General features: G+C 68.2%; 1 protein-coding gene across 1 annotated transcript in view; it reads left to right on the plus strand.

Annotated features, from left to right (window-relative positions):
* The first annotated feature begins 507 nt into the window (after positions 1-507).
* The window catches only part of LGR6 (leucine rich repeat containing G protein-coupled receptor 6), a 107,064-nt gene continuing 94,655 nt past the window's right edge, over positions 508-12,916 (plus strand). The window contains exon 1 of the mRNA XM_041768876.1: positions 508-779. Coding sequence (XP_041624810.1) covers positions 574-779 — 206 coding nt within the window. The 5' untranslated portion in view covers positions 508-573. The remainder of the gene's footprint in view (positions 780-12,916) is intronic.

The following is a 12,916-nucleotide window of genomic DNA, read 5'->3' on the forward strand; positions in this document are numbered from 1 at the left end:
CAGGACACACGGTGACACGGACAGACCCCGAATCCCCGACCCAGGGCTGGGCCTCGGCCACGTGACCTTGGACACTTCACTCCCCTCTGGGGACTCCGTGCAGCCGGCGGTGGAGGGGGGCGGCCGCGGGGCCCTCAAGGCTGCTGGGGGGGGCGCCCTGCAGGTCCCGCGGGACTGGGGGCTGACCCCGCGGGCAGCAGGGTCCCGGGCGCGCCTGGGCCCCGGGCACCACCTGGTTTCCCGACAGGAGCAAGTGCAGGTCCCTGCGCGCTGCCTCTGCGGCTCTTAGGGTTTCTGGGCCTTTTTTTTTTCTTTCCTGGATGAAATTCCTGCCAGCTCGGAAGGAAGGAGGGAAGGGGAGCGAGCCACAGCGCAGAAAGTTTCCTTGACTCCTCCTCCCCCGTCTCCCTCCCCTGCCAGGCCCGCCCGTGCGCTCTCAGCGAAGATCACTCGACAATGCCTGCCCCTCGCTGACGGCCCGGCCCGCCCGCCGCCCGCCGCAGGTGCCCGCCGCCAGGTGCCCTCCACCAGGTGCCCGCCGCAGGTGCCCGCCGCCAGGTGCCCGCCGCCGCGATGCGCAGCCCGGCCGGCCTCGGGGCGCTGTGGCTGTGCGCCGCGCTGTGCGCCTCCCCCCCGGCGGGCGCCCCCCAGCCCCGCGCCGCGCCCGCCTGCCCGGCGCCCTGCCGCTGCCAGGAGGACGGCATCATGCTGTCGGCCGACTGCTCGGAGCGCGGGCTGTCCGCCGTGCCCCGGGACCTGGACCCCCTGACGGCTTACCTGTGAGTACCGCCGGGCCCTCCCGCCCCCGCCCCCGCCCCCGGGCTCGGGCACCTGCCGGGCTGCGCCGGAGGCCCCGGCGTCGCGTCAGGGAGGGCTCCCGGCTCCCGGCTCCCCGCGGGCTGCGGCTGTGGCTGTGGCTGCGGCTGGGCAGGCTGGGGTGCGGGCTGGGCTGCCCTGGGTCTCCCCGCGGCTCCCGTGGGAGCGCAGGCCGGGCAAGAGGTGGGCGTCGGGACCCTGGGGCTGGAGGGCACCCCCTCCCCCGGGGCTGGCTGGCCCTCCTGCTGCTGCTTTCTCACCGGCCACTGGGCAGTGCCCAGCACCTGGCTGAGGGCAAAGCCCACTGATTCCGGCAGAGGGGAGGGGAGGGGGGGCTCCAGGGGGTGCAGACCGCCCGGCCCCCTGCCTTGGGAAGGAGAGCACAGCTGTTGCACGGGGGATCCCAGAAGCTGGGAGAGGAACCTGCTCCCTCTGGGCTCCTCCAGAAGCGCCCGTGCGGGCACCGGCTCCCTCTGCTGCGGCCTCCTGGCTCCCCCAGGGGCCTCCCTGAAGTCATGTCCCAAGAGGCCGTGTTGGAGACGCTAATTTGTGGGCAGGCTCCCAGGCTGAAAACCAGAGAACCATTTTTAGAGCTGAGTTGGGGTGAGATGGCACGTGAAGGGGACCCTGCTGGGGGCAGCTGCCCCAGGAAGGCTCAGAGGCGGAGGGCTGGGGGCATTGCCTGCTCCCCACCCCTGGGGGCAGGAGGAGGCTGTGAGAGCACCCTCCAGACCACCTACCTCCACCCCCACCCCTGCTCTGGGGAGGAAGCCTGCCCCCAGCCCGGCCCAGGCTCCTTCACCTTTTCTCAGGGGAGTTGGGGTGGGAAACTCGGGGACCAAGCGTTTGTTGAGCTCAGTGGGATGAGGGCAGTCAGTTGGGGTGGCGTCCTGGCGGCGTGTGGAGGGTCCTTCCCCACAGGGGAGGCCCAGCAACCCCTCCTGGAGCTCCCCTCCCAGCCCTGCCCCTAGTCGGAAGCACCTCTCCACTTGGAGAGGCGCAGTCTGGGGACCCAGGCACAGAGAGGGGAGAAAATCGTGCCCATATTCCAGACGGGCAAAGTGACTCCTTCACAGCCTGGGGGGTGAAGGCAGGAGCAAACACTGGGGGCGGTGAGGACGCTGGCGCTGGCCCCCATGCCTGCTAGAGCTAGGGTGGCCCCGCTTTTAGCCATTTTGTGTATTGGGGGGGGGTGTGACACTGCTGCACGTGAAGACAGGGCTCTGGGGCTACAAGGAGTTTGCAGATGGCCTCTGTAGGGTGTTTCTCCAGCGGCGCGGGGGTGGGGGGGGGGAAGGTCCCTTTCCTGGGTTGAAGGGGCCTTTGCGAGAGCGGTTGCTCCAACCTGTCTCAGCGCCGTCTTTCCCGACTACCCCCTCTCTGGAAGAACCTGGGGAAGGACAGGCGCGATGCCACCTCTGCGATCCGGGCGTCCCACCATCCGTGCTGATGCAAGACATTCCGTCACCTTGTTCCCTGGAGCTGGGAGGCCTGCATTTGGGTCCAGTAGAGGTGGTGCTCTCTGAGCTTGTCGCATGTCTCCGTGGGACTAGAGAGGCTCTCCCGAGGCTCAGGGTGTGCTTCAGAGAGTGGGAGAGGGGAGGAGACGGAGTAGGGTCCCCGGGCAATGTGGGCGACTTAGCAGTGGGCTCTGGAAGGCCAGAGGGAGCTGGGGGAGAGCCGTGTCCCCGCCCTGGGCCCCAAACACCAACTCCTTCCCTGCTTTGCCACTGAGTAGAGCTGCTCTTGGAGCTTCGGGTTTGTCATCTGGGTGTGGAGAGAAGCGGGGCGCAGAGAGGGTTAGATGAGACAACGTGCGCGCACGACGTCCCCTGCAGTGCCTGACCCACGGGGCTGTTACCCTGTCGCCTGCTGCTGGGTGTTCAGAAGTGGGCGCCAGCTCCAAGGACACTTCCCACGGGAGGGAGACGGAGTCGGGGGGGGGGGGGGGGGTGATGCAGGACTCAAGGGAGGGGCGCCTGGGGGCTCCGTGGGCGTCGGCGGAGCATCTGACTCTTGATTCCAGCTCAGGTCAGGACCTCAGATCCTGGGAGGGAGCCCGCCCCGGGCTCCGCGCTCAGCCTGGAGCCTTCTTGTCCCTCTGCCTTTGCTCCTCCCCCATCACCCACCTCCCTGCTCACTCTTTTTCATACATAAATAAATAAATGCATAATCTTAAAAAGAGAAAGAACTCAAGGGAATGGACTGTCGCGGAAAAAGAGGGGCGTGTGCGAGGGATCATCTGCAGGCGCTGGTCTGGGTCAACGTTGGCTGTTCCGGGGGCGGGGGTCCAAGGAGCCGGTTGACGGTGGGGGTGGCAGGGCAGTGGACACGTTAGTCTTCCCGACGGCGGCGGCCGGGGGGGGGGGGGGGGGGGGTTGACAAGGCAAAAGGTGAGGTTAAAGCCATCGGGTACACGGGGAGGCGCAGGCCGCAGGTCCCTGCGGATCTTACCGGGAGCCGCAGGTTGAACCCCAGGCGGCACCAGGAACCATGGACTGCGAAGGTCCTGGGAGTCCTAGGCCTGCCCCGGGGAAAACTTGCTTCCCTCCCGGGGAAGGGGACAGTCCCGCCTCGAAGCCGTCGCCTTGCGCAGTGCGCACCCCTCTCCCTCCCGCCGTCTTGGTTCCAGGGAACACCAGAAAGTCCTCTTCATTCCCAACTGCTAGCCTTTGCCTCGATGCTCGATGCCGAGTCCCCAAACCGTGATTCCTCGGGGCCTGACGCCGGCCCTGTTTGATCAAGGTCAAGGTCGGGAGGACGGACCACAAATACCCACCGGCTTTAACGTCCTGCTCCTTGATAGTCTGCTCCCAAACGAGCCTCCGTGGGCCTGGCCCGGGTTCGGGCCTCCTGCCTGGGTAGGGCCTGTTCTGGGCACTCGCGGGAGCCCTGGGGCCCCGGGCCAGTCCTGTCTGCTGCTGACAGGGAGGCCTCAGGCCTCTTGCAGTCTCCTCCCCCACGTCCACGTCCACACGGCAAAGCCTCGGGGCCGTGTCCGCCTGAGGGAGTCTGCCGAGTTGCTCCGTGTTCCCCCTTTTGCTTCCGGAGCCGAGCAGGAGCCCAAGCGGCGGGAGGAGAGGGCTAGGAGCCCCCGTGTCCACCACCCAGGGGGCCGCGCCTCGGGTGCCCGGCTCCCCGCTCGCTGCCCTCGGGGCGGCCTGTGAAAACCACGGAGTTTGTTTGAAAGGTCAGCCGGGTGCGCGCCGGTTCCAGGGAATTCGCAGCCTCATCACCGCCCGGGGCAGTGCCCGGGTCCAAGTGGAGGTGGGCCACGGGGCGCCGGGGCCGGGGGGCTGAGAGCTCGGCCTCGGCCATGCCGAGCAGGGACGAGGACCCATCGCTGAGCCCTGTGAACCTGGCCCAGTGGCTCTGTGACTCAGTTTCCTCATCTGTAAATGGAGCTCATACCTCCGTAGGGCTGCCGTGTGGATTCTCCGAAGTGATGTCTGTAAAGGTTTGGCATGTGTGTGGCCTGTGGGGAGGGCTCAATCAGTGCCCCCCAGTGCGGTTCCCGGGGCCACCAGGGCCAAGGAGTGTCGGCCACGGAGGGCCTCCTGGAGGAGGAAGTCCTGGCGTTGGCGTTCGGGGGAGGAGGAGGAGCACTGCCCTGCGGAAGGGAGGGGTTGGTGCATGTGTGTGTTGGGGGCACGAGGAGGAAGGGCAGGCAAGGGGGCCCCAGTGGTCATCCTGGGAACCCCGCCGGCCCGTGCCGCCTGGGGCGTCGGGGGCGGGAGGTGGGCAGCGCTGGAAGCAGGCAGCTCCTCCCGCCCGCTCCGCTGGGCTCCAGGCGGGGACAAGCACAGAGGCCTGCGGCTCAGGCCTCGAGGCCACCCCTCCTGGGCCGGGCCTCGGTTTCCCGTTCGGGGAGATTCTAGGAGGCTGGGCCGGCTCTGCCTTCCCGAAGCCCGGGCTCTATGAGTTCCCATCGGCAGTCCCCCAGTTGGGTCATGCGAGCTCCCCGGCTTTCCTGGACCTCGCCGCGTACACATTTCGGAGAAGAACTAGAGTGGGAGAGGCAGGGCGACAGCAGCCCTGAGGCCGCCCGCCGCGGGAGGGAGCCTCCAGGGAGCCGGGGTGGCGGGGCTGCCACCTGGACGGGCCACAGAGGGGGAAGGGAAGCGGGGGAGCGGTTCCTAAGTGCCGCCTGGGGGGGCGGCCCATCACAGGGCGGTCCCGGGGAGGGGGGTTGCCAGGAGGGTGAGTGTGGGACGAGCCAACACCCCAGTTCAAAGGAAAGGCAGGAAGCAGCCCGAGGCACGAGAAAAAGGAAAGCTCTGGGCTCTGGCAGGGCGGGCGCTGGGCGCGGCCGGGCGGGGCGGCTGCGGAGGGAGGAAGGCCTGGCTCAGAGCAGAGCACCCGGCGCCCCCGCCCCGGCCCCCTGGGCCCAGCCCTGATGCCCCACGGGAGCCCCAGCCACCCCCAGCCCCCCAGGCGGAGGGTCACCCGCGGCACAGGACGGGGCGCCGGCCGGCACCTGCTGAGACACTCTGCACACGGGGAAGTGTCGCCTTCCGGGTCACTCCTGCCTGGAGAGGCCAGCTCCTCCCCAGGAATGGGAGCTCTGTGCCATTAGGGCCCAGGAAAGGTGGGCGTGCTGGGGGCTGCTGGGATCTCTGCCCCGGACACGGCCTCAGCGCGGCGGGTGCTCGGGCTCGTCCCTACGGGGCCCTGTGACCTCGGGCTAGAATCCACCGGCGGGCGCAGGCCGAGGCAGGGAGCCCGGGGGGCCTCGGGGGGCACAAGACGCGGGGTGCTGCAGGGCTTCCCGACCCTCTTTCTCACGTCGGAAACGACGACTTGTTTCAGCCAAACTGAAGTGGACCCACTGGCTCGGGGGCTCAGGATGCCGGGAGCCCCTTTGGGCAGATTAGTTCCCTCCTGAAAAAAGGAGGTGGACCCCGATTTCTCTCGAGAATTCAGGTCTCTCGTCCCGCCCATCAGACGTGGGAGAACAGGTCTCGGGAGGAGAAAAACACCCAAGAGGCCAAACTTGGGCAGGGAGCAGAGTTATTTTGGAAGCGGCGCGAGGACCTGGGGGGGCTGGGCAGGGCTCGGCGTTGGCAGGGCGCCCCCCGAGTCATGCCAGGCCGGCTGGCAGCGGCAGGTGGGGCTGGGCCAGCGTGGCGGGCGCCTCTGAGCTGCGGGGGCGTCCTCCTGCACCATCCCTTCTCCCCCGGAGCTCGTGACCAAGGCCCGTGGCCCTCGTCACCCCAGCTCTGGGGTCGCGGCCCCCTCTGAGGACTCGGTCAGATCCAGACTCTGGTGGGGGCCGGGGAAGCGCCTCGTGCCTGGCTTCCCGCACTCCTGGCTGCCCTGGCGCGCCCGGGGATGCCCTCCGGGTTGGCACCTCCGTTCCCTGGGCTGTGACTCTTCTTCCAGGAAGAAACCAGGTTGGGGCGCCCGGGGGCTCAGCGGTGAGCGCCTGCCTTGGGCTCAGGTCGTGACCCTGGGGGCCTGGGATTGAGTCCCGCGGGGGGCTCCCTGCAGGGAGCTGCTTCTCCCTCTGCCCCTCCACGTGCCCAAGCTCTCTCTCCCTATCTCTGTCACTATCTCCGTCTCTTTCTCTCAAATAAATCTTAAAAGAAAGCAGGTTGTCAGGAAGGTCACCCTGGGGGCCTGGACGCACACATCTAGGACGCTGCCACGGCGCTGGCATCGCGGCCTGACCTGCAGGGGCACCAGCTGGCACTTCCTGCCTTATGTAGCCCCCCCGCCCCGCCCCGCGGTGGGGTTTCACCCTAACCATTGCGGCTCAGGGGGTCGGAGCTGGGGGTTTTGGAGCCGAGGGGCAAGACTAGCACCTTAGACTCCCAGGCGGAGCAGCCCCTTCCAGCCTATTTCCAGTTTCTTGCCTTTCTCGGAAGCGGTGGCGGCTTCATTCCCGTCCCTGGGCCAGCAGGGCCTCTGGGCGCTCCCCGGTGGGGCTGCTGGCGGGGGAGGCGCTGCGCCCTCTGGGAGGGTCAAAGGAGGCAGGCAGCGTGGCTCCTGCGCCGGGTGGTCACGGGAGCGTCCCCAGCGGACCGGCAGGGAGGTCGCAGGACGGGGAGGACCCTGCGGGGCAGGGCAGGCCAGGGCAGGCCGCGAGCCTGGTACACGGAACAGCCTGGGGCTCCGCTGACCTCCCAGACGGCCTTTCCGCCTCACTCCTCCAGGCAGGATGTTCCAGAGCAGGGCTCCAGGCCTTTTTCGCCTCGGGCCACACATTTTAAAAACAAAAACTGATTCAAGGTGTTCAGCAGCTGGGATGAATCAACGCCCTGCTCCCAGCCAAAGGCACGTAGCCAACCGCAGGCAGCCTCCGGCCCCCAGGGGCTGCGGCCCCCTCTCCCCCACACCTGGAAGCACTGCTGTGGAGGAAGAAGCCTGCGTCTGCCACTGACCGCCCGGGTTCAAGCCTCAGCCCCGGCGCTAACTGGCGGGAGGGCCCTCCCTGCTTCTGCTCCTCTCCGGGCCTCTACTTCCTGAGCCTCGAAATGGGCGTAAGAACAAGCTGGGGGCGCTGGGGGGCTCAGCCATGGAGCGTCCACCTTCAGCTCGGGTCCCGGGATCGAGTCCCTCTGCCTGTGTCCCCGCCTCTCTCTGGGTCTCTCGTGAATGGATGTATAAAATCATAAAAAAAAAAAATCAAGCTCTTTGAAAGATGCTTGCAACTCGGCAGAGTGCTTGGCACGCAGCAAATGCCCGCTACACGGGGGCTGCTGATCACCCACTCTGATGCCCCTCGGGAGAAGCCCTGGGAAGGAGAAACCGAGGCCGGCACCACGCGGCCGGGCGTCTCACGGGCGCAGCTCCACCGACCTGCGGCTTCGCTGGGACCGAGCCCCAGGGGGTGGGTTCTAGAGCACGGTTCTCCACACCCGTCTCCCCCCGCGGCCCCTCCCCACGGCCCCTGGAGGTGCCGGAGGAGGTGGGGGTGTCCCCGAGAGTGTGCAGACGGGCAGGCGGGCGGGCGGGAGGAGGGTGCCGAGTGCCTTCCACTGCTTCGGTGTCAGGGGCTTGGCCACGGTCCTGAGGCCCAAAGCCAAAGCAGATGGACCACTGAGCAGGGAGGAGGGGGGGTGCTGCTGCGAGGAGGTGCCACCACCGCCTGTCGCCCAGCCGGCACCTAGCACCTGGCTAGGGTCCCCGCGGGCCGGGAGGGGTCCCCGCCCAGTGGCCTCGGGAGGACCCAGACTGTCGGCGTTGATTCCGCCTCCCGGTGTGATCTGCAAGTCTGAGTTGTCCCCTGACCCGGTTACCGCTGACTCCTGGGAAACAGGCCAAGGCGGCCGCCGCTGAGGGGCTTTTAACACCTCCTGTAGGAAGGAAGACTTCCCGGGTTGACCCAGCCCGAGGGGCCTTTCCCGGCTCCCCGGCCTGTCCCAATTTGCCTCACGTTCCTTCTGTGTGTGGGCCTGTGCCGTCCTGGGGGGACATCTCTGTGGGCACAGCGCGTGCAAGCCCAGCTCCCAGCGGCCGCAGCGCAGTCCCCGCCGTGCCCCTCTCACCCCGGCGCCTGCCGCGCTCCCCCGTCCCCTCTGCTAGTGGACGGTGACAGGGCCAGGCACACTCAGGCCGAGCGGGATGCAGACGTCCCCCTGTTCACCTGGCAGGACTGGCTGCCACGGCTCAGACAGCACCGGGCTGACGGCTTCCTCCTGTGTCCACTGTTGTGAGGCCGGGACCTTGGTTCCTCCCCTCGGGGGAGGGGGACCCTGGTGAAGGGGGAGAGCCGGGGTTGGGACAGGCTTGGGGGCTCCAAAGCCCACGCTCTTTGCTCTGCCCTGGGGGCTCGGGGAGGGAGATTAAGCAGCGCACAGACAACCGTGACACTGCAGGGAGTGAGACATGCACCGGGCAGGCCCAGATAAGGAGCAAGGAGGGCGGCTCAGGAAGGACATCGAGGCAGAAGCCCGGGGGAGGCAGCTGTGCAGGGGAGAAGCCACAGAGTGGGCGTGAGAAGCCCTCGGTCGACATTCATTTGCAAAACAGAATAATCCTCTCTCCTGGGGGAGGGGTTGTATTAAGCCGGGTCCTGCTTGGAGGACGAGGACGTAGTCTCCACCACCACCTCCCCTCCGCTGTGGAGACACCAAGTGGGATGACCGCACACCTGTGTGTGTCCAGGGCGAGTGTGCGACTGTCCGTCTGTGCCCCTGACTGAGGCCTCGGCAGATTCAGAGTCAGGGCGTCGAGGTTAGAGTCCTGGCTCCGGGCGGGAGCTTGCTGGAGGCAGGGTCTGCGGGCTGGCTCCCTCCCTCCTAGGACCGCATCAGGCCTCCCCTCAAACACCTGGGCACACGCACACGCACACGCACACGCACACACGGGCACACCTCCACCTGCAGGGGGCACTCGGAACAGGGCGCAGACCCCCACCCCCACCCCGGGGAGTCCTCGGCCAGCCTCCTCCTTCCCTCCGCCTGGCTCCAGATCTGGGGCAGCCCCAGGGTGGGGGTGTCTGAGGAAGGGGAGGTGGATCGAGTGTCCAGGGATTGTGAAGGTTGGGGCAGGAAGGGGCCGTAAACCAATCCGCTGCCTTTGTGGTGGACAGAGCCGATTAGGAGGCCGGAGGAGCCTGGGAGGGAAGGGGTCTATTGTCTGGGACAAAGGCAAGAGGGAACAGGAATTGGGACGGGGCCTGGGCTCCCGCCCTCGCTCACCCGGGGCAGACGCAGGAGCCAGCAGGACCCCAGCTCCCCCGACACAGACCAGCTTCTGCACTAGGGAGCCGGTGGGGACGGGGCCCAGCCCAGCCCGGGCCTTCCTCACAGATGCCACCGCCGCCACCCCGCGTGGACTGACGCGCTGCCCTTGCCTCTTCATGGTTCCTAACGATTTCCTAACAGGTGGCCCCTGTTTTCTCCTGCGCGGGGTCCTGTCGATGGTCCTGCTCCTCACTCACCGCCCCTCGTCTTTCTGGTTCGTAGAACGAGGAAATCCCTTGCCCGGCCTCCGTTCCAAGTGGCCATAGAGTCACATGAGGCCACTTCTGTGCGTCCTGTGCTCTGCTGCTAGCGCGGCAGCTACCCGGCGCCTGTTCTCACCGTCGGGGCAGACAGGGCACGAGGGCAGATGGGGCAGACGGGGGCAGACGGGGCATGAGGGTGGGAATGGATGGCAGGAGGGATCTCCCGAGGGATGCCGCCGGGTAAAAGAGGCAGCTGCCATCTGCACGCACCTGGGTGGCCTCAGCGCCAGAAGGGACACTGGGTGCCACCGGGCTGGGGCACACCCTGGCCTGGGCAGGTGGCATTTTAGGGGGCAAGGGTCAGATGGAATGCACTGTGCACAGGTGAGGCGCGGGGCACACCTTGATCTGGGTGTGAGTGTTTTGTCAGACTCTGGGGGGCAAGGCCGTAGCTTGCGTGGCAGGGCCTCCGTGTGCCTTGGGCCCCTCCCTGTGTCCCGTGGTTGGGCGCAGTGCTCAGGGCAGGAGCTCTGGGCCGCCCTCCAGGGCTCCCAGCCCTGGGGCTCGGCCTCTTACCTGTCTGCCGAGGGACAGGCCCTTTGGTGCCCTACAGTCCCCACCTGTAAGTGCTGGGACGATAGCGACCCGCCTCGTGGGGCTGCTGGGAGGACTGACCGAGCTAGTAGGTGGAGATGCCTGGGTGGCCGGCGGCGCCCAGCACGCTCCGTGGGCGCTATTATTTATTCAGCCCACGAGAGTGACCGAGGGTGCACACACCCCCCACCCCCCGCGGGGCCGGGCACCGTGTTCCACGGACACTTCTCCGTATCGCAGCCACAGCGGCCGGTCCGGGGAGACACAGGTTTAGTGCCACCCTGTGTGGCCCTCCCCAGGACACCTGCCGGCCCTGCTGGCCCCGCCCCCCGCCCTGCTGGCCCCGCCCCACCCTGCTGGCCCCGCCCCTGGCCCTGTTGGCCCCGCCCCCGGCCCTGCGGGCCCCGCCCCTGGCCCTGTTGCCCCCCCCCCGGCCCTGCTGGCCCCTCCCACACCCCTGCTGGCCCCGCCCCAGCCCTGCTGGCCCCGCCCCCGGCCCTGCTGGCCCCGCCCACCCCCCTGCTGGCCCCGCCCCGGCCCTGCTGGCCCCGCCCCCAGCCCTGCTGGCCCCGCCCCCGCCCCTGCCACCCCCGCTGCCCCTGCCACCCCCGCCCCGCCCCGCTCCCCCACCCTCCTGCTACTGCGCAGTGAGGGGCCGCCCCTTCTGGACGATTCCGGGGCTGCCCGCGGGTCCCCTCCTCCGCCTTCATCTGAGCCCCCCGGGGCCTCGCTCCGTCCTGTGCACCCGGCGCAGGAGGCCACCTGGCTCGGGCCTCTGGACGAGGCCGCTGGTCCCTCCGGGCCGGTTTCCCGTCGGGCCGGGCTGGCAGTTCCTGACCCGGGATGTTCTGGAGACAAATGACGGGTCTGAGCGAAGAGGGGAGGGAGGAGAAGGGGCGGAGGAAGGGCAGCCAGGCCGGCCGGCGGGGGTGCCGGGGTCGCGGGCCTGCAGCTCCCTGAGGTCCCGGGCGGGGCGGAGGCGGCACCCCCAGCACCTCCAGGGCCGCGGGCCCAGCCGGAACAGGGCCCCCCATCAACCGTGTGCAGCCAGCGGAGGAGGAGTGTCCACCCGCCCACCCCCCCCACCCCCCCACCCCCCCCACCCCGCCGCTCCCCCATCTGAATGCAGAAGCCCAGGGTGCCGCCTGCCCCTCGCCCGCCCTGCCTCTGCCTGCCGGAAAGTATTAGCCTCACCCTCCGGATTGGCATATGGGGGTGCAAAGGGACCCCGCTGCGGCCGGGCACCTGCTGGGGGTGGGCGGGTCAGGAGGCACCTGGGTTAACCCCTGGGACGGGGTGCCCTGGGGCCTTGGGGGGGCAGGGACCAGGGAGTGTAGGACAAGGGCACTCCTGGGGCCTCCTGACCTGGTGCTGCAGCCGCTGCCCCCGCCCCGGGTGGGGGGATCCCGGGCCCCTCGCCCCCTGCGCTTGCTGTAGCGCTGCCCCTCGAGAATGTGATCACCACCGGGAAGTTCTTCCCTGCGTTCTTCCTCCTCCTGCTCTGATATCCTGGAGCTTCCTCCTGCTTTGGTCGGGGCAGGGTGCGGGGGAGAGCCAGCAGCTACCCCCCATCAGCCTCCAAGGCCCCGGCGGGTGGGCTGGGTAAGCTTCCCCTGGGGGGCTACCCCAGGGGCAGGAGGTGGAGAGGCCGCAGGGTCCCCAGGGATGGGGGGCTGCAGGGGGCTCTCTCTGCGGGCCCCTCCGTGGGGCTGCCCAGCACTGTGGCCCCCTGACCCCCAGCACCTGCTCGCTGCCCCCGGGCCCCACTGTGCGGGACGAGCGGAACTGGAGAGTGGAGCGAGGGCCGGATGTGAGCCTCTGCTTGGTGCCGGGGGCAGACACCCTGGTCCCAGCCCCGCCACAGCCTGACATCTCCTGGAGCCGGTCAGGAGGGGCTGCTTGAAGGAGACCTCTTCTGTCCAGTCCCTTGGGGCTCCCGAGGCCCTTTTCTCCTGGTACGGGCAGCGGGGGCCACCTCCCTCGGCAGGGGCATCGCACTGCGCCAGAGCTCAGGCCCCACCCGGCCCGACTGAGTCAGGATCTGCACTTGAGAGTGTGCCAGGCTCGGCCCCCACACGTGTCCTTGCCATCAGTCAGACCATCCGCTGAGTCTCTGGACCCCCAGTTCCCCTGCATGCTCCCCCCAGAATTGCTTTAACCTCAACTGTACGTAGGCGATAAACCTATTGGTTTATTTATTTATTTTTTTTATAAAGATTTTATTTATTCATGAGAGCCAGAGAGAGAGGCAGAGACACAGGCAGAGGGAGAAGCAGGCTCCACGCAGGGAGCCCGACATGAGACTCGATCCCATATCCCAGGATCACACCCTGAGCCAAAGGCCGACACTCAACTGCTGAGCCACCCAGGGATCCCCTGCCCATTGGTTTATATCCGGGGCACTAAGAACGAGCCCGTGGACACCCCTGGGACTCCCTGCAAGGATGGGGTTGAGGAGGGGTCCAGACACGGAGCCTGCAGCTGTGGGGCCAGTCCTGCCAGGAGGAGGAGGCGGGGGAGCATCAGATACAAGGGGCTGACGGAGATGTGTCCCCCTGGGAAGGCCTTCCCAGGCCCTCGACCCCCCACCTGGAGGGGGCTCTGCTCCCTGCA

The sequence above is a fragment of the Vulpes lagopus genome, chromosome 1 (assembly GCF_018345385.1).
Source record: "Vulpes lagopus strain Blue_001 chromosome 1, ASM1834538v1, whole genome shotgun sequence".
NCBI classification, from domain to species: domain Eukaryota; kingdom Metazoa; phylum Chordata; class Mammalia; order Carnivora; family Canidae; genus Vulpes; species Vulpes lagopus.